Here is a 22,366-nt window from a genome sequence, read left to right on the forward strand (position 1 = left end):
CTACTATCTGGTATAAATAGCTGTTATTGTCGTAGCATATTCATTTCCAGCCAAAAAGTTCTGCCAGGATTTGAGGGCTATGCCACCAGCACCAGTCATTAATTCCGAGGCTCCGTTGCAGTACCAGCTTGCAGCATTGAGTCTGACCTATGGGCTTAATGCCATAGTGCATTGGGCCTTCCATGCTCTCTCCAACAGCAGGCAGACTCCTGCCCAGAGAAAGTGGGTGGCATCCCATGCACGGCAGCCCACTGCTGTGAGCGCACCTTGCCACTAAGCATCAAGGGCAGTTGGGATGCAGTCATTTCCCGTAGAGCTGGCTACCACAGCGAGATTGCCAACCACCTACATTTGGCACTGACGCCAGGTATTTGTGGAGCGACTCACACAAGGGAGTTGCATGCCAAGAACAGTGCACAGGTTTCAACAAAGCTGGGCATGCGCGTGTTGCAGCAAGCTGGCCGGACTCTAGCTGACGGACGACCAGCCCTCTTTCCTTGATGTGGGGGGCATGGTCACTAACCTGCACCGATGCAGCATTAATGTACAAGTAGAAAATAAAATAATTTTGACAGCCACAACTTTCTGAGTCTGCACCTGCCTCAGTCCTCTGCTGTCTGCCATCCTGATACCATTGCAACCCCTCCGCCCCTGGGGTCAGCTATAGCATAGTTGTCAGGCAGATCTGTCTTTCAGTAAATTTTATCCTAACAAGACTTAATGAAAACAACAGAAATAACAGGGATTGGGCAGACAATACTCTGGTTACAAGGTATCAATTTGTAATTTAATCTTGCAAGTAACTTCTTATTGGAAACACTCAGAATAAATCATACCATGTACATTCTGAGTGAGCGAAAGGCAAAGCTTCATCAAGCTCTGCATTTATTTGACCGTGAGAATGCTACATTCAGCTCTCATCAATTGCATAACTAATATTATGGTTGAAACTGCTGCTGGCACATTGCTCGCTCTCCTCCCCCTTAATATTCAATATGAGATCTTGGGGGGGGGGGGGGATCAATATGAAATCTTAGTAAAAAAAAAAAGACCTTTCCCCAAAGAGACCGAACGACCAGTGACATTGCTGACGTCCACACGTGTACCTAGAGATTTCTGTACTACTTCCTGATGTTCCTCTCCCATGACTATTCATTAACAGTTGGATTTTCTTGGTCTTTTTAACCCTACTTTAACTCACCATTTTCTGTGTATGCTGTCAAAAACTCTTACGTGATTTGGCAAGCTTCATCATAGTCCAGCAATCTATCCTATTTCTGATTCAACCACTATCGGCTGCAGCATTCAACTGTTGTGTGATATTTAAAGCTACTACACAATTTCAGCTCAACAACATCTGCTTTTAGGCTGGATGCATCACAGCCTCCTACACAATATAAAAGATAGACAGCCTCCACACAGTAAACAATTTGCTCTGTGGCATTTTCTACACCTGTACATTGACATAATATTTATTTTGTTGGGACAGGCTATTAACATTAACTGTTCAAATCGCTTTGGGCGACTTTCTGCTCGTTTTGAAAATTACTGGCTTAGGATACTTATTTTAGGACAGAGACATGTGTAAATTTTTCTGTATGTTACTTAGTTCCTTAAATATTGAGTTAACAAATGGATACTGAACATGATTTAAGTGGCATTAGATTAAGTTACATTCGGTATATCACTATACAAGGAATGGAAAATTCAAAGAAATGCTAACAGTAAATTTGTATCCTCTATCTTAGGCTATTCCAGCTCGCATGCCCATTGGAGGGTAGCCTTGCTGAGGTGTGGACAGCCTTGCAGCCAGGTCATTATGTGCAAGGTCATACTCCACTGCCCAAGCACACAGGAGCAGGTATGGTTAAGTAGCTCACACATGCAAAGAATGTGTGCAATGCGACTGACTTGCTGTTAGCCTACATGCACCTGCCAGATTGTGTGAAGAGAGTTGCGCCTCTGGCTGATTGGGGCAGCATTACAACAGCCTAGTCTCACCTGATATGAAATTTGTAACTGCTCTTTTACGAAGTATGAATTATTGTTATTACAACATTTAAGCTTTTGTTCTCCGTGGGAACAATGTGTTTTATACTAATCCTTCCACAGTTGCAGATGCTGCAAGGTACATATTCACAATGCTATTGTATGTGCATGGAATACAATTTACAAAATTAATTGGAAAGCATGAAAATGAGGATGTTCTACAGTGCTAATTTATTTAATTTACAAGGTCATCAGATAGTAACTGGCTACCACTTAACTAAGTAATATTGTAGGGCATCCACATTATTGGGCTGTTCATTCATAAATATGAAGTTGTTCTACCAAACAGTGTCAGAAGAAATAATTAACACAATGTATAGAAATTTTAGTCTGTACGTCAAGAACATAGAAAAAAAATATTACAAACTTTTTGCTGTAATTTCAGTTCTCTAGTTACTTAGACACACGGAAATCAATAACTTAAAAGTGTTCTGGGATAAAGTGCCACAAGTACTGGAAATTTAACATTGACCACATGGAAGATACCACATCACCTCCATTAAAATTAACAACAGCATTACTGGCTTTAGTTGTTTTATTTCTGTTACACAAATTATAAATTATGCACAAGAGAAAATTTCGCCATTTGTAACTACATTTACATTTCATGGCAATCAAAACAATATTTTATCATAACACTGGATACTGTTAGCTTCAGTTAAGTACAAAGCAGGAGTTAAGTAATTTTCTATAACCAACATCGCAGCTGAAGTTCATGCAATAATAAGACAGTTAACTTTATTCAGTCTTTATTTTTCAAGTGAACAATGAAATATATTGAAATAATTTGAAAATTATTTTAAAGTTCACATGAGAACATGTTTTGTGTGTATTTACATTAATTAATACTTCTCTTTCATTTTACTTCACTGACAGTTACACATAACATGGCTTAACCTAAAGATATTTACAATTTTGACCTCAAAATTTTGAATAATTTTGGAGATTGATTCTGAAAGCGCATCGACATGTAGTTTGAATTGCCAGGCTGCAGTTCATACCCAAGGTTCTCATAGAAAGGAATCAGATCATCTTTGCAGTCCAGAGTGAGCTTGTAGCAATTCAATTGTCTAGCCAGCAACTCAACAGTTGCCACAATTCTGAAAGAAGATTCATGAAACAAATGCAATTCAAAACAATTTTAAATTAGCTACTGACAATGCAATATAGTGAAAAAAGAGATTTGTTTCCAGAGGCTACAGTTGGTACTCTTTCCCATACAGTGCACATATTTGACATTTGATTACACACTCCACCTAACTGTGTACGTTAAGATTATGAATGAGGTATGGAGAGTTATGATCTGTTCCAATATTTTTTAAAGAAAAGGATTCATATATAACACCTGATTATACAGTCTATCTAATTATGGACATTAGGATTATGGAATCAAATGAGACAACAGGGGCTGTACCAAAAGTGTTTAGCAGCTCTTAAACTGGAAGTCTAATGACAATGGAATTATTTTAGTTTGAAAGGGTACTGGTTTACAGCCTTAGAGCATACAGTTTCCCAACTACTAGATTTCAAACCATGCTGTGAACTGTGAGTGAAAAAACAGATAGTATTGAGTCAGGCAGAGTGCATGATGGATCTGTCGTGCTGTGATTTTCATGCGATGATATATTATGACTAAACAAAAGGGTTATAGGTGGAAGAATGATTTTCTGGTGCATGTTCTAGAGCTACCACTGGAAATTAGTTTCATAAGTTTTCAAGGGGGTCAGGAATCTCTGGAAGATGAACCTTGTCCCGGATGCTCTGCAATGACAGTAAGCCAAGGAAACATTAATGCTGCATGCAAAATGATATCTCACAGGAAGATGATCCTCATCTCACAGTTTGTGACACTGTAGGGATTCTAAATATTGGATTGACTACAGCACAGATTACTGTTCATTACCATTTAGGTCTAGACAAGAGATGTGCCCAATGGGTGCCACATTTTTTGACAAAAGTCCAACAATGCACAAGAATGGAGTGGTGATGTTTATGCTTGAAAAATTTGACAAGGGCAGTCTGAAGACATTTACAATATTGTCATAGGTGGTGAAATATGGGTGTACCATTATGATTCTGAAACACAGAGTCTTCAGTATGATGCATTCCCAGTGAGGAACCACCCGCGAAATTTGGAGAGGTATGAGCTCTGGAAAGAAGATGGTGACCACTTTCTGCACCACAATGGGTCATCTCACCTCTGTGACCTTGAACACAGCTTGCACTGTCAATGCTGAGTGGAACGGGACTGAATGTGTGCTGAAAGTCATTGCCACATGGAGATCAAAGAGTGGTCACCTTCTTCTGCATCACGACAATGCCCCAGTGCACACAGCTGCCAGAACAATGGACTTCTTGTAGAAGGAAAAGGTGTTTTACTGAACCCACCCTATTCATCTAGCCTAGTCCTGTATGATTTCTTCCTGTTCTCAAAGGTGAAAGAAAAACATTTGTGGGCAGTGTTTTTCATATGATGAAGAGACTATTGCATCATGCAACAGTGCTCAAAGTGGTTTCCCCAAAGAAGCTTCGACTGTGGTATTTTCAATGTGGTTTCAAAGGATGGAAAAATGCATAAGTATTTATGGAGAGTATTTTGAAAAGTTGTAACAGTTACATTGTAAACAAAACTTCTTTCCGAATTTCTGCTAAAAACTTTCAGCATAACCCTCATGTGAAATGTAAAGGTCTGTTCCAATAGTTTTAAAAAAGGAAAAGGCTTCAGAAATCCAGGACTCGTTCTTCATGATCTCTTTTTTCTCAAAGAGACTGTTAATAAAAGTATAAAGAGTTAGGAATAGTCCATCACAGCCCCTAGAAACTTTATGATAATATTTTGCTGTACAGCAGACAATGTGAGGAACGTTTTTAAGCAATCCAACAAACAAGCATATGAAAATTACAGTCGCTTATGCAAAAAAATAATCGTTTAAATTAACACAAATTGTAGGTTAGTTTAGGTTAGTTGATAACCCACCACAACTTCATAATTTATTCTGTACTACTCTGTACTGATTGATTTATGTACAAATGAGCTCCACATTATAGTGCAGATTTCAGGATTACTCAATCCCCATGACAGATGTAATGTTTCCTTATTTTTATAATGACAAATACTACTGGCAATTTAAGCTAAAAACAGTGCACTGACACAAAATGTATAAAATTAATAACAGTGGAAGCTGCCTTAACTAAGAGACAGAGGGAGAGGCCCTTAATTACCTCTTAATGGGTATTACAGAAACCAGCCAGGGTGGAATCCAGTAGCCAATCCATATGTTAACACTGTGCAGGTATCAGTACCTACACAATCTTTACGTATCGCTTGAAGACGGACAAATGTAGGTGAGCTGCTCACCAATTCACACTTTAGACAGCGTAATGAACCAAAGTCTGCAGTGCTCCAACTAAATTTATTATGTGTGGCACAAAGACAGATTGTTGAATTACAATATTGTCTGAGGGGTGATTGAGGGACTCTTCTGGTGTGTGATCAGTTTGCAAACTGGCCAAGCTGATTCCAGGCTCCGTTATTCAGAAAAATTCTTCATACAAGAAGCTTCCACATGAGCAAAACTGTAATCACAGTCTTACAGAACATTTTCAGTTCCTCAGACTGCAAAATGAGGAAGGGCTATGTTAGTGGAGCATACCTAAACCACATTCATTTGCTTTTGACCCCGTTTGCCTAAATTGCAGATAAACTTCAATAATGACTGGCATAACTTAACAGACCAACTTTGAAAGTAGGGCTAAAAATAATACATAGCCGGCATACTAAAAAGAAAAAATTAATCGACAATAAAATCACAGAACCCAAGGAACAGTTTTTTATTTAGAGCAGCTGAAAGTAGTGGAGGAATGTACAGTAAGACAAATACAAAGAAGTGCAAAAATGGTCTAGAGTGGCAAAGTGCTGCATTGAGACAATCCTACGTCATAAGAAGAACATTTTGAAGATTGATGATGTTGAAGTTACTGACCAAAATACATTCTGTAAGAAATATTAAGACATACATGATTAATAAATATCCCTCCCTGCATTTAGAAACTTATTTGATGCCCTTGCATCAGTATGATGCTGTCTTGAAGTGATTGCCTTCACTGAAAGCACAGCTGTGAAAATGTGGAAGGTGCCTAAAGAATACAGTGTGGCACTAATGGTGGAATTAGAAATTTGATTTGTACGAAATGAAAAGCTTTATGTCTGAAAACTGGAGATAAGAAACTCCCCAAATAGGTGACATTATAAAGATCTGGAATAAATTTGGACACTGTGGACTTTGTAATGCAATATAGGTAGTATACGAGTGAGGAATAAAAATCACTAACACTATCTGTTTTACAATTTCAGCTCTGATGGTAATGCTTCATGCGTTAGTGTATCTTCTTTCCACATGCCATCTTGAACTCTGACACGGTATACAAGTTGTTCAGATGTCATTCTTAGGTGGCTGAAGTACTTTTGAAATAACCTGCATAAAATTTCTGTTGTTGAGTACCCTGCTGACTACTACTCTTTTCTCAGTCAAGATTTCAGACGTGTTTGTCCCCCTCTCTCACTCTCTATTGGTTTCAAGCAGACAAGCCTGAACCCCAGCATTGTCATTCAGAGACAGAAATTGTCCTTTGGTACTCATTTACTTTCCTACAGTCAGATATGTTACTGAGCAACAATCAAAGGTGCTTCTTCTGGTTGCAAGTTTAATACATTTCTCAGCTACTGAAAGCTTTAGTGATAAGTCATTTTTCTGCCATTGGTACTTTCTTTTTATGTGATGAGCTTAAAAAACCCACCACTATGCCTCAGGACATTACTGAGAGTAAATGAGTAACATATACTATTAAGATGTTATTCATTTGTTTCTAAAACTAACAAGTATGAGAAGAACACAAGTTGTTGAAATTAGTTATCTGAGATGCTCAATAGTTACCGGTACTCTTTTCCAGTACAAATTTTCATTTACACAAACAAATTCAACACATTTTGCACTGCTTGTAAACTCCTGTTTGTGTGCAGCAATAGTCAGTGTTATTTTGTTTGTTGTACAAACCTAAATGGCTTTGGAGCATATTTTGGAAAATTATTGCAAATAAACACATACTACATATTTTACATCATGCAGAATTTATTTCCAGTATGAAGCAATAACAAAAGCAAAATGCAAGACATTCCATTACACAGCAGAAAACTTTAATTATTGTCCATTTTTAATGTTGAAGAAGTAATTGGGCACTTAACAAAAAGTATTTGGACTTTAATGACTTTCGCTGATATTTGTGTGTTAAGGCAGATCAAACATACTTGTGAACTTACAAAAAGTGACCGGCACAAAAGCATCTGGACAGTACATGGTGTGTCAGAACTAATTCCTGCTTCAGCAACAAATACAGGGAACAGAAGATATTCTACACTGACTCTTTCAAGTTTTAAATGATGAAAGTCCTTTCTTTACTACTGTCACTACACTGACATCCTTTTTTAAAATTATTTTCATTTTCTATAACTCTTTCATAATATTTTGCCTTCTGTCACAGATGATTTCTACTCATTCTACCTTTGTCAGTTCAGATAATTCACTTTCTCCATAGAAAGCATCCAGTTCCTCATATTCACCCCGGAATTCTATTTGTAACTTTGGATACCTCATATACAACTTGATATCTCACACTGCTATCCTCATTTACCACTCCATCAGTAACTAAACATTCTGCTTCTACTTAATTGCACCACCTCTACAAGAGGCTACTGCTGTCACTGCAAGTATGTGAACTTGTGCATCAGTGAAAGAGTGTGTAATTAAATCAGAACAAAACGTGGTACCTTGAAAGCAAACCATACAGTGTTGTGTATGTCTATGTACCACACAGCAACTTACTTGATACCAGTATTACTATTATTATTTTACTAGTATTCTCCCACGACAGATAAAATGTTAAGAGCAGTAAGGTACTAATGTTTTATAATACCCACACCAAGAAAAACCTTGCAGTATGCATAAATAACGTAACTGATAAATTAATGAAAATTATTTAAAAATGACAAAGTCAGATCCATTTAATAAGAAAAGTAATTTTAGACATTATTTGCTGGCTTCTAAATGTTCTTTGACATGTTTGTAACGTACATATTTTCTCAAACAGATAAATGCAGATGTTTTGAAATGTTTGGATGACATTCCCCATCCATTCTCAGGAGTGCGGAGAATTTACCATAGATCTTTGTCAAGAACATCCACAATAAACTTTGCTTTGGACCATAATGAACTCTATTATTATTGTTTATTCCTACATAGGTTACTATTTTTTCCTGAAAAAGGATGGTCCCTCTTAAACTGACTTTCACCATTAAGGTGTTAGGCTAAAGAGGAGACAATTCTCACAATAGACTCTTTATTGGCACTGATGTGTAAACAAAAATGACCATTCATCACATGATTAAATGTACTGCAGTGGATTTACTTGTCGCAAGTAGGCGAATGAGACAACTATGTTGCACATGTAAACGAGGCTTGAGGGTCAGTGGTTTATAGTCCTAATTTTTGTTTGTTGCTCCTATCCTGCAATGTCCATTCTGTTCTCATGGATTTTGGATAAGGTGTTATTATGGAAACTGTACAATATTTATTTAATTGCCATCACCCTTCTTACACATAAAGCTTCATAATAGCATAATTTAATCTCAGTAGACTTTGTATGACATATATCACTAGAAATCAGAACTTCTCAGAACTCAAGACAGGATTCCATCAGCATTATATAAGGTTTTGTTTTTGAGAATTTGATAAATATTAACTTCCACTCTTTAAACTGTTTTTCAGGATAACATTTTCAACATAGCCCTTTGCATTTCCAACTGAACTATGTGACTCCAGTTTTGTTGCTACATCCAGAAAACTTTATTCAAAGTCTCACTGGCAATGACATTGTCTTCTATTGTTCAGGTAGCCTAATGTTTAAGACAACAGCTCATGGAAAGCAGCTGATGCAGGATCATATCTTGTTTATCATAAATTTTAATTTCACTTAACATTCCTGAACAAATTTCATTGATAACATTTCATGTAACGACATTTAACTAATTTCATAATCATCTATTACATTTATTTTATTTCAGTGAATTATGAATTGAAATGAGTCTTTATAGTTTTCTCTTGTTAAACAGGTAACTCATAAATGTGTACTGTACATTGTTAAAAATTATGTCATACATTTTTCAGCAAAATGTCTCAATATTCCTGATTTACACAACAACTTGTTTCATATTTTTTTTAGACTTTTAATGATGTTACAAATCCTCCAATTTGCATCATGACTCTACAGGAAAATGATTCTATCCTTTTTAAATCATCAGTCTTCTCATTGATTTTATTTGGACCACCACAAATTCCTCTCCTGTGCCAACCTTTTCATCTCAGAGTAGCAACTGCAACCTACATCCTCAATTATTTGCAGGATGTATTTCGCTCTTTGACTTCAAGTTTTTATCCTCTACAGCTCCCTCTAGCACCAGGTGTCCTATCATATTGTCCTTTCTTCTTGTCTGTGTTTTCCACATACATCCTTTCCACATAATTTTCAACATTCTTCTGTACTACCACACCTCATATGCTTCAATTCTCTTCTGTTCTGGTTGTCTCATAGACCATTTTCCACTAACATACAATGCTGTGCTTCAAACACACATTCTCTCAGAAATTTATTCCTAAAATTAAGGCCTAAGTTTGATATTAGCAGACGTCTCTTTGCCAGGAGTGCTTTTTTTTTGCCACTGCTATTCTGCTTTTTTGCCCTCCTTGCTCTGTCCATAATGGGCTATCTTGCTGCCCAGGTAGCAGAATTCCTTAATTCTGCCAACTTCGTGATCCCCAATCCTGATGCTAAGTTTCCTACTGTTCTCATTCTACTACTTCTCATTAGTTTTGTCATTCTTCAATTTATTCTCAATCCATATACTCTATACATTAGATTGTTCATTCCAATCAACAGATCTGGTCATCTTCTTCACTTTCACTGAGGATAACAATGTCATCAATGCATCTATCATTGATATCCTTCCACACTGAATTTTAAACCCACTCTAGAATCTTTCTTTCTTTTTTTTTTTTTTTTTGTCATTGCTTCTTTGATGTATAGGTTCAACAGTGGGGGCCAAAGACTACATCCTTGTCTTACACTCTTTCTAATCTGAGCACTTCATTCTTTGTCTTGTTGCTCCCCCTTGGTTCTTGTACATACTGTATACTAACCGATCATTCCCTATAGCTTATCCCTACTTGTCTCAGAATCTTGAACACTTGCATCATTTTACACTGTGTAACACTTTTTCCAGGTCAATAAATCCTATGAATGTGTCTTGATTTTTCTTCAGTCTTGCTTCCACTATCAACTGTGACTTCAGAACTGCCTCTATTGTGCTCTACCTTTCCTTTAAGTCAAACTGATTTGTCATCTAACGGGTGTTTAATTTCTTTTCTATTCTTCTGTATATTATTCTTGTCGGCAGCTTGGATGCGCAAGCAGTTAAGGTCATTGTGCTATAATTCTAGCACTTATCAACTCTTGCTATCCTTCAAATTGTATGGATGATGTTTTTTTACAAGCCTGATGGTATATCACCAGTCTCATACATTCTACACACCGACATGAATAGTCATTTTGTTGCCACTTCCCCCAATGATTTTAGAAATTCAGAAGGGATGTTATCTTTCCCTTCTGCCTTATTTTATCTTAAGTCATTCAAAGCTCTTGGTAGCCTATAGACACTTAATATGTCACGTAACAGCAGTATTTAGCGATGCTATATTACTCTCTCTCTCTAATAGGTTTATGTATGTTGAAGAACTCTGAAAATATTAAGCTTTTGACAGATTTGAATCCTTTCCTGGAATATTTTCATTATATTCCTCACTAGGATATCAACTTTTTATGCAAATGAAATCCACCCTCTTATTTACTGACTTACACCAATGTTGAAGAGCAATTTAATCAGACACAGTACCATGTACTAATGATCTTAAAAGGAGCAAATGATAAAATATGATTATGTTCAAATTTATCAAGTACATTCCAAACTCTGAAGCAATGATATGGAGGCATTGGGGATTTTCAGAATCAGTGCACTTATGAATGTACTGGAAGTCTTTGAGAAAACTACGATTTATTCAATAATTAATTCCATTAGCACTGCAACATTAGTATTATGCTATTGTTCCTGCAACAGTGTATGATGTCTGGACAGTTCTCATTACAAACCTGCTACACTTATAAATTTAAATGCTAATCTTGTCTTATTTTTCAAAATATTGGACAACAATAGTCAGAACATCCATTTTAGTTCTCTTTCTTCTGCCTTTATGTATTTTGACGTATGACGTGTGATTAAAAATTAACAAGTATTTTTTTAATTTAACAGGTTTTATACATCCAATTTACAATTTTTTCTCTAGTTGATACTCATGTACTTGTTGCACATTCACATTTTTGGCTGTTTTGAATATTTAGTTTATTGCTGACATCGAAAAGGTTATAAAAGCTTTTTAGTGCTCGATGAATTTTTACTTTAGAAAAAGATGGAGCAAAGAATCTGCATTAAATGTTGCTTGAAAAATGAAATAAAGTGCAGCACTGCACTTGAAATGTTGACTGCAGCTTTTGGTGAATCTACTGTGAGTAACAAGGCTCTATGAGTTATATAACTGTTTCAAAGAGTGTCGAGTTGAAGATGACAACCACCCTGCGCACTTTAGCTCATCAATTACTGATAACAATCTGGAAGAAGTAAAGAAAATGGTTCTGGAAAAATCGCTGAATAAAAATCAGACAGGTTGCTGATGATGTCGGCATATCATTTGCCCCCCCCCCCTTTCTTTTTGGGGGGGGGGGGGGGGGGGGGGGGACGTGACATGAAACATGTAGCAGCAAAGTCTGTTCCGAAATCGTCGAATTCTGACCAAAAATGACATCATGTAGACATCGTTCAGGAATTGCAGAATGAAATCAACAGCAATTCAGAACTTCTAGACAAGGTTAAAAGAGATGACAAAACATGGGTATACTGGTATCATGAGTCGGTCATACGATCAATAAAGAATACTACCTGGAGGCTATGCACCTTTTGCATGATGCAATCAAAAGAAAATGATTGGAGTTAGGGAAATTGCATCATGATAACACTCCCACTCAGAGCTCAACACATATTCGCAATTTTTTGGCAAAAAAACAAATCCACTATCTTGCCTCAGCCGCCATATTCACTGGACATGGCTCCCTGTGACTTCTTTCTATTACCTAGGCTGAAGGTAACCACGAAAGGATGTCTTTTGCCACCACTGATGAAACAAAAACAGAACCACTGAAGGAGTTGGACACCATAACAAAAAGTGAGTTCCGGAAGTGATTCCAAGATCACAAAATGCACTGATGTTGTTGTTGATGATCATCATCATTAAATGAAGATTCTTTAAGAAAAACAAAAATTCCCATTACTTTTACATCACACATCATATATTAACACCTAATATATGGTGTACTGGGGCCTCTTTGATTTGAAAATATTCTTAACTGTATTTGCTTTTCATGCAACCAGATTTGGACTTCCATCCTGTACTGTTCAAGATACCCCAACTATTTCCTGACATAGCCATAGACAACTGTTCTTGTGTTTGCAGTATGTTCCAAACATTAGGAGTCCTGCATTACCTGTTAGCAATATAGTGAATATTGTTGCAAAATATTTTTCAAACTCAGTGCAAACAAAGTTTTATACTTAATTTGGGGCAGTATAGTGAAGGCAGTTTGCTAGTCCCCCATTGCGCACCTCCCTAGGTGGCGGATAGAGGAATGCTCTCTATATATAGAGGGTACGGGGGAAAAAGAAATACCTGGGGTGGACCAAAACTAGCACGGGCAGGAGAGGCTCACTCAGCCGCGGTGAAGGCGACCCTCCTATGGGTAGAGTACCCCAAAGTCAAGACTACTGGTCCTCCAGGTTAGAGTTGTGCAGAGGGCTACCAACCCACTCATGTAAAAATACCAAACGGTCAGGATACTCAACGCCAGCCTCGGAAACAGGACAGGATTTCCTTGAACAAAAACTGGCAAAGCTACAGTGCACTGGACAGACAGAAGTGGAAGAGGCTTATAGAGCAGGTGTATGGTCGATAAGGCCCTTGCAACATGTAAAGTACAGTACAGTGAAGGAATGTGGTAACAACATACATTTTTACTCAATCTCAACTCTTAACTACTGACTTTAAAACAATTATTTAATCACTGAAATGCATTCACACAAAGAGAAACACCCACATAGCTTTTATTTCATTAGTTATGATAAAAAACTACTCACTACAAAGTGATTCACAATTGTGCACAAAGACTTCCAGTGAACTATTCTTTTACGAGTACACGTTTCGTCTTTCTCTGCTATGCCATTTAGAAACACTATGATGTAAGCAACTGTTTATGCAGCTGCTCCAGCTTATAACAAAGGCATCTACAAATGAATCCTAATATAGGAGTTATTCCTGTAAGTTTTTTACTCCCTTCTATGCAAAAGGCACCATTTGTATCAGCACCTCCAATCATCCTTCCTCTGTTTTGTGCAGCCCCAGAACTATGATTCTAACTAGTATATTTCCCCATTAATGTCTTTTTTTCTCCTTTCCATTCTGTATTTCAATGCCACAAAACGAACCTAGTTCAAACCACTGCAAGCTTTATGAAATATTTTTAGTGTGGTCTAATTTTGACATTTATGAGTATACACAAAATCAGTGCTGCTCAGCATAATTAACAAGACAGATATAGAAAAAAAAACTATCTGATGTTGTATATGCTTATAGTACAATACTTACCACTCTAAACACTCTGGTAAAAAAAAAGTTAGAAGTATTGCGAAAGAAATTAAAAGTAATTTGTTATGCAGGACATTAGATTTAATTCAAAAATCATTCACAAGCATTTACAGATATTGTGCTGCATGATATAAATCTGCACATGAAAAGTCAACAAATTGGTTTCATACCCTATATTCAATTGAAATGGACAGATTATCAAAGTAACGAAATTAAATAAAAGTTAAATTTCAAAATACACATGCCAAAAGGAGAATATTAAGTACAATTGTTACAGAGTGTTACATCCATTATATCTGGGAAACTTATAAACTTATAATTTTGCAGCAGCATTTGGGGTGTGCTTTTTTTGAGGAGCATCAAAACGTATCGACATAGAATTTGAATTCCCAGGCTCCAGAACATAGCCTATGCTTTGATAAAATGGTATTAATTTGTCTTTGCACTCCAGGGTGATCTTGTAGCAGTTCAGTGTCTTAGCCAACAATGCAACGGTTGTCACAATTCTGTAATGGAGAATTTTTTTAAAAGTGAGATACACCGTCCAAATAACACAAAACCCTCAGAAAATTATTTTATGATACCTCCACTTTAAGGGCATGTTCTACAGCTAATAATATCTCACAGATGAAGATGCACATCTTTATTTAGTGTTATTATGGCTAACTCAGTTATAATAAACTTTAAATTTTGTCATTTAATACACCTCCTCCCAATATTAATTTTACTAACTATAAGTTGTGAGTGCTATGTACATTACTTGGTGGCTCCTATTAAAGTACCGGAAAGAATACCATGAAGCCATTAATTTAACTGTTCCTATAAACTTAGGTTAATTATTTCACTGAAGGGTGAAGACCTGCATACTTTTTTTTGACAACAATCAAGAAAAATTGCAATATGAGACCACTGTCTCATGAGGCAACAAAATAATTAAATAAATTCTCAATTTTGAACATTCAGCATGATTTTCTTCCTTAAAAATGTAAAAAGTTAGCATGGTACGAAACAATTTTTAAAACCAGTAAACAATGAAACGAGTCACACAGAATCTCATGTCAAACAGTACACATACAGAACAGGTCGAATCTCAGGTCAAGAGGAACATATACGGCATAGGTTATTCACAGTGGATTGCAGTAGCTGAGAAATTCCAGACAAGTATATCAGAAGTTTTCCAACACAATAGGCAATACATGTAGGTAACAGTGGGAGGTGGGAGATGAGAGAAGACATAAGCTTATGGTACAAACAGAATACCAATAAATGACAGAGTTGGTTTAGAACCAGAAAAATAAAGACTAACAGATGGTACCATGAGAGTCTCATGTTTAAAATGTAAAGTTTAAAGAATGTGATCGCTAGAAGCCAGAAATATTTAATTTTATAAGCCCATACCTGTGTAATTTGTTTTTCAAAACAGAGAGAAGGAAAAATGCAATGGCATGACAGGGATGAAATAATCATAGTCCAAAAATGAAAAATAATGCTCACGTCTTTGCCATCACATAGCAGTCTGTGACCTGTTGCAAGGAATATTCAAGAAATTGTGTATGCTTTTTCTATCAGCTAATTGAAGATTGGAGATGAGAAACACTGAAACTGCCAAAATGTAATATTTTTGTTCTTTTCCATGTAAGCTGTTGAATTTGCCGTGACTAATAACTTGAGATGGGTTGGAAGCAGCAAAGAAGCCTCGATAATTCAAAATATCACGCTAGGTTTCACAGTGTGTACATTCATTTTTTTGTGACATCATGAATGTGCTGAGCACATGTAACTCACTCTCTTTCCAACATGCAATAAGCAATATCCCATTTTACTTCACTTCAGTTCTTCCCAACATTAGTCTTTGGTGTCCTTTGCTTTATGATGGAAAAGAAAAGCAATATTCGAAACATGAATAACAGTACTGAGCTAAGAATTCAAGGAACGTCATGTGCAACAAACAAAGGGGTGGTTGAAACTTCCTGGCAGATTAAAACTGTGTGCCCGACCGAGACTCGAACTCAGGACCTTTGCCGTTCGCGGGCAAGTGCTCTACCATCTGAGCTACCGAAGCACGACTCACGCCCGGTCCTCACAGCTCTACTTCTGCCAGTATCTCGTCTCCTACCTTCCAAACTTTACAGAAGCTCTCCTGCGAACCTTGCAGAACTAGCACTCCTGAAAGAGAGGATACTGCGGAGACATGGCTTAGCCACAGCCTGGGGGATGTTTCCAGAATGAGATTTTCACTCTGCAGCGGAGTGTGCGCTGATATGAAACTTCCTGGCAGATTAAAACTGTGTGCCCGACCGAGACTCAAAATCGGGACCTTTGCCTTTCGCGGGCAAGTGCTCTACCACTTGCCCGCGAAAGGCAAAGGTCCTGAGTTCGAGTCTCGGTCGGGCACACAGTTTTAATCTGCCAGGAAGTTTCATATCAGCGCACACTCCGCTGCAGAGTGAAAATCTCATTCTGGAAACATCCCCCAGGCTGTGGCTAAGCCATGTCTCCGCAGTATCCTCTCTTTCAGGAGTGCTAGTTCTGCAAGGTTCGCAGGAGAGCTTCTGTAAAGTCTGGAAGGTAGGAGACGAGATACTGGCAGAAGTAAAGCTGTGAGGACCGGGTGTGAGTCGTGCTTCGGTAGCTCAGATGGTAGAGCACTTGCCCGTGAAAGGCAAATGTCCCGAGTTCGAGTCTCGGTCGGGCACACAGTTTTAATCTGCCAGGAAGTTTCATATCAGCGCACACTCCGCTGCAGAGTGAAAATCTCATTCTGGAAAGGGGTGGTTGTTACTTACAAAGAATCATCACAATGTATTTCGTGTTGGAATCGTTAGAATTCAACTGCATATTGTGCAGCACAATGAAACAAAACAAAATATGGTGGTGTTTAAACTAATCTTCCCAGCCTAGTGTTGAAAAGAAGAGGACCTACAAAGCAAGCGCAATTTTCTTGAAGTGAAATACAAGGAATTATACTGCAGAGCCAAAGAAACTGGTACACCTGCCTACTATCGTGTAAGGGCTCCGCACAAGCATGCAGAAGGGCTGCAATATGACGCAGTATGGACGCAACTAATGTCTGAAGAAGTGCTGGAGGGAACTGACACCATGAATCCTGCAGGGCTGTCCATAAATCCATGAGTACGTGGGGGTGGACATCTCTTCTGAACAGCATGTTGCAAGGCATCTCTGATATGCTCAGTCATGTACACGCCTGGTGGATTTGGTGACCAGAGCAAGTGTTTGAACTCAGAAGAGTGTTCCTGGAGCCACTCTGTAGCAATTCTGGACATGTAGGCTGTTGCATTGTCCTGCTGTAATTGCCCAAGTATGTCGGAATGCACAATGAACATGAATAGGTGCAGGTGATCAGACAGGATGCTTACATACGTGTCACTTGTCAGAGTTGTATCTAGACATATAAGTTTCCTATATCACTCCAACTGCACACGCCCCACACCATTAGATGATCTTCACCAGCTTGAACAGTCCCCTGCTGACATACAGGATCCATGGATTCATGAGGTTGTCTCCATACTGGTACATGTCCATCCGCTCTACACAATTTGAAACGAGACTTGTCTGACCAGGCAACATGTTTCCACTCATCAACAGTCCAATGTCGGTGTTGACGGGCCCAGATGAGGCGTAAAGCTTTGTGTCATACAGTCATCAAGGGTACACAAGTGGGCCATCAGTTCCGAAAACCCATATAGATGATGTTTCGCTGAATGGCTTGCACGCTGACACTTGTTGATGGCCCAGCACTGGAATCTGCACCAATTTGCACAAGGGTTGCACGCCTGTCACGTTGGACAATTCTCTTCAGTCGTCATTGGTCCTGTTCTTGCAAGATTTTTCCCTGGCCATGGTGATGAAGGAGATTTGATGTTTTACTGGATTCCTGATATTTACGGTACATTTGTGAAATGGTCATACAGGAAAAATCCCACTTCATCACTACCTTGGAGTTGCTGTGTCCCATTGCTAGTGCGCCGACTATAATGCCATGTTCAAACTCTCATAAATCTTTATAACATGCCCTTGTAGCAGCAGTAACCAATCTAACAACTGTGCCAGACACTTGTCATCTTGTAGAGGCGTTGCCGACTGCAGCATTGTATTCTGCCTCTTTATATCTCTCTGTACTTGAGTACACATGCCTATACCAGTTTCTTTGGCACTTCAGTGTAATTTTTCTCAAGGCAGTGATATTATATTCCATGTTTCCATTCAGAAAAAAGTGACGTGAAGCTGTGTACAGTCAATGTCAGATGATAAAAATGATTATCATAATGACAGATGAAACTATCATAATTTGCATTCCTTCGAATAAAACGGTTTGTAATGTGTATCTGTTACTTTTTTCCCCCTTCTGTTTTATGTTTTGACATTTCACACTTTTTCATGTGTTATCTAGTATTTTACCACGAATACAACTGCAAAATACAGCAAACAGGCATTTGCATTACAGCTGTGCCAGATCTTCTCATGTACAGTCTTTTTTCTTTCGTTTCTCTTTTTTTTACATACAATGTTATGCAGGCAGCTCCTGCAGTATTGCATATTGTGTCACGAGTCGCATTGCTGAATGGTTTGTATTTTGTCCAGCTGGTGATAGAAACTTCTTCTAATGTAATTTGAACCTCTGTTTTAACTGCTGTTAATTTACACTAATTTCTTGTATATTTAGAATAAGTAAAGAATAATTTATTTTCTATGTTAGTGTTATGCATTACTTGACACAATCAAACCAGTGAGATGAAGTGGGGGGGAATGAAAAGAGTGAACGGAAGGAAGCAAGGTGACAATAGGCTAGAGTTTACTGACAACTTTTTGTCAACAAGGTCATTAGAGAAGAGCACTAGTTCCTTTGAGGAGGAATAAGAGGGGAATTGGCAACTACTACTACTACTACTGGTAGTAGTAGTAGTAGTAGTAGTAGTATTCATTCATCTGTAGACCTCTTTTACAAGGATATTGAAGATGTCTTAGTATTACAATTTCAGAACAACAAAAATAAAATAGTTAACATATACTGTGGCCATGTAGAAGGAACTTTACTCACATTCACCTTAAAAGACTTGGAAGAACCACTGAAATCCTAAATATGAATTGTCAGATGGGGATCTGATCCTACTCTACCCCAACGTGTGTCTAGTGCTTGTGTCAACTGTGCTGCCTTGCTCAGGACAAAGAGCAAGAAAAATGAAAGAGTGTGAAGGGATGAAACAGGGTTAATATAATGGAATAATCTGGAACAGGAGGGTAGTACTCACATGGCAGTAATCCATGTGGTCAGCTCAATACACCAATGATGCTTTCTATGATTCATTGTTCTTAATTGTTTAACATCCAAGAGCCTATTTCTGTTAAACTTAATGTCTAAGGCCAATTTACTTCAAGATAGACAGTTTTCCATCCACTTTCCTTTTTGTTATGTTAAATACTCTTGGTATTACTACCTAAATAATGACGAAAACATTTTCACTCAAGCATTCTGCCAGCATTCAAAATGAATTACCCTGTCTTTACAGGGAGTATTTCCATATCTTTCTTCAATGGTTTTACTCTACATTTTAACTCCGCTAACAAACTTGAAAATATGGTATTGGATTTCTAATTGTCCTAGGTTCTTCCTTCACTGTAGCACGCTTTAGGTACATTTCTTTACCAAAACACAAAGAGTGGTGGAGAAGCCATTTTGAAAGTCAATACACTGCAGCAATAAATGTTATTAATCAACTACGGGCAACAACATGATACATGAATTCCTGAGCTAGTGAGATGCAGTGAGTGAAGAAAGTGATGGGGAGGTGTGGACTGGGTGATGATGACAGGACAGAGGATGGGAAAATTGTTGGGTAGAGGGTGTAGGTACAGTGGGTGCACTGCACCTCACCTGCTCCAATTCCCGTACATTACACGCCTACCCCAAGCACTTACCATCCCTCCCTCCTCCATTCCTAGCCAGCAAAACTGCTGCCTCCCTGCAGGCCACCAGCTATCCATCCTCAACCCCTCCTCCCACCTCTATCTCCCTTCACTCACCCCATCCAATGCAACCCCCATCCCACTCTAGTCCACCTACCGAAATGTAATTCTGAAATTGTGTGAGCAGCAGGCATAATGTAGGGACAGGTGTGTGTGTGTGTGTGTGTGTGTGTGTGTGTGTGTGTGTGTGTGTGTGTGTGTGTGTGTGTGTACTCTTGCTAGAAAAAGATTTTATTCCAAAAGCTAGAAAGTTTTCTTTCTGTTTTGTGTGTGCCTGGTGACGACTCAACACTTCTGCTATTCACTGAGAGGTCTCAATTACTCATAAATGATTCACATACAGCCACAACTTTCCTTATAATATAAGGATAAAAGTCTTTTATTATACACACTCAGATAATTATAAAATAAAAAAAGGATTAGTCAAGTATATGATTTACTTACAGTTTACCAAGTTGCTTTCCACGATACGTATCATTTACAACAACATCTTCCAAACGGCCACGCTGTAAATAATAACACCATTTTATAAAAATCCAAGAAATCTAAAACAAATCAACTACTCCTTACCAAAAGGGAAGTATTAAAACTAAACAAATGCAACATTTGCAGTAATATTCCTCTCCTAATCAATTTGAAAGCACACTATGTGTAAGAAACACTGGTCAAACTGTGTTAGATTAAGAGCCCAAACCAGAAAGATTATGTCTTCAAATCAGAAAAGAAAAATTTGAATGTCAAATGTTTGCTCTATAGAACTCTTTCAGCAAGAGGAAAAAAGAAAAAGAAATGATAATATCAGCCTTGTGAGAAGACAAGTGTTAAAACCTACTTATGGATATGCAGTGAGATTAAAAGCGACAAAGAATCAAACAGCACCTACTTTTTCTCACTGCAACTGTCTCATTGCCCTGCTGTAGTTTATTGTCTGTTGTTTCACACACAAGCAAACATTTATTTACTAAAGCTTTTGATATACACTAAACGACGAAAATAATGATACACCACAAAGATGTTATCTAAATGGGACAGAAATCGGTTGATGTATTGTACATGTACACACAAATGATTACAATTTCAGAACAATTGGATGAGTTATTCAAGAGAAAGAGTACTGCAAATTTAGCAAGTCTTAACACATTGGTCCACCTCTGGCCCTTTTACGAACCATTACTTGGTCTGGCACTGATTGAAGAGTTGTTGGGTGTCCACCTGAGGAATATAATGCCAAATTCTGTTCAATTGGCACATTACTAAAAAAGGTAAATGACATTAGTCTGTCATATACATTGAACATCAATCTCACCAAGTCCATACTCATGACTGATCGAGTAGTGCAGGTCCAACTCTTGGGCCAATTACAGGAACTGAAAGTCTTGCACTGTTTCACACCTATCTTGGGTCAATCATCTACAACATGGGAACTTGTGAAAATGAGATAAGAAGATGGATCATACTAGGGCAAGTAGTTATTAAGCAGCTCACCAAGATCTGGCAGAACAGAGTGCTAATGAACAGCAGAAATATCTAGCTTGGTGAAACACTTATTTTCGATCTTTTGCAGATGCAAAACAGGGACCCTCAAGGCTAGGGATAAGCAGCATATTGACGCATTTGAGTTTTGGTGCTAGTGCAGGACGCTAAGCTTAAAATAGACCAAAACAAAAATTAATGTGGCCATTATTGAGCAATTTAATATCTCTAGGCATCTTTCTTCTCGTATCAGACATAAAAGTCACCAGTTTTTTGGCCTTATTGGGAGAAAAGGTGGAGAAAATAATCACGGAAAGAAAATTTGAGGGCAGGAGACCACAGGGGAGAGCAGTGAACAGGTGGTTAGATCGAATCAAGAAGATAACCAGTCCCCCTCTTCAGCAGGCTCTAAGAGAAGCAACTGTCAGGGATGGAGACACACAGCAATGAGTCGAACAATTTATAATGATGATGATGATAAGTTTTCGAGTTCATTCAACTTACAATGATGCTTTATGTTAGACAATCTGTTGTTATGAGCCTACTTCAGAAAGTTCATAGGTAACATTTCTCCCAAATTGTTTGGGGCAATGAGGATTTTACTGCTTGGTTACCTTCTAGGCACAACACATCATATGTTGGCAGGCGTTGTTTGTACCATTCCAAAAAGGATAATTGTTTCACATCAAAATATTTGTAGAATAAAAGATACTTCAACTTCCCCATTCACAGTAACTTACGGAGTTGCCCATTTAAAAACTTTTGAGCAGAATAATGATGTAGGATTAGTTGCAATTAAGATACACAATCTTCGTAATATTTATCCATTTTTCTTTCCGTGCCTGACTTGTGACATTATAACACAATCAAATACCTAATGGGTACTCCAGGGTGATACAGATATTTGGAGGATGTCACACAACACACTTTTTATTAAATAAGCTTTGTAGTAACAACAGTACATTTACAGCTTTATTATACGCAGCAGTAAAAGACTGAAGAAT

At 37.9% G+C, this 22,366-nt stretch overlaps 1 protein-coding gene across 2 annotated transcripts in view; it reads right to left on the minus strand.

Moving 5' to 3' along the window:
• Positions 1 to 2,781: 2,781 nt before the first annotated feature.
• The window catches only part of LOC124793699 (probable glucosamine 6-phosphate N-acetyltransferase), a 41,210-nt gene continuing 21,625 nt past the window's right edge, over positions 2,782 to 22,366 (minus strand). The window contains exons 5-6 of one of the 2 annotated variants that reach the window (XM_047258042.1): positions 20,334 to 20,395; positions 2,782 to 3,149 (exon numbers count right to left, since the gene is read on the minus strand). In XM_047258042.1, coding sequence (XP_047113998.1) covers positions 2,957 to 3,149; positions 20,334 to 20,395 — 255 coding nt within the window. In that variant the 3' untranslated portion in view covers positions 2,782 to 2,956. Of the gene's footprint in view, positions 3,150 to 13,963; positions 14,411 to 20,333; positions 20,396 to 22,366 lie in introns of those variants that run through there. The other variant, XM_047258041.1, reaches the window with a different exon arrangement.

Source organism: Schistocerca piceifrons, chromosome 1 (genome assembly GCF_021461385.2).
Source record: "Schistocerca piceifrons isolate TAMUIC-IGC-003096 chromosome 1, iqSchPice1.1, whole genome shotgun sequence".
NCBI classification, from domain to species: domain Eukaryota; kingdom Metazoa; phylum Arthropoda; class Insecta; order Orthoptera; family Acrididae; genus Schistocerca; species Schistocerca piceifrons.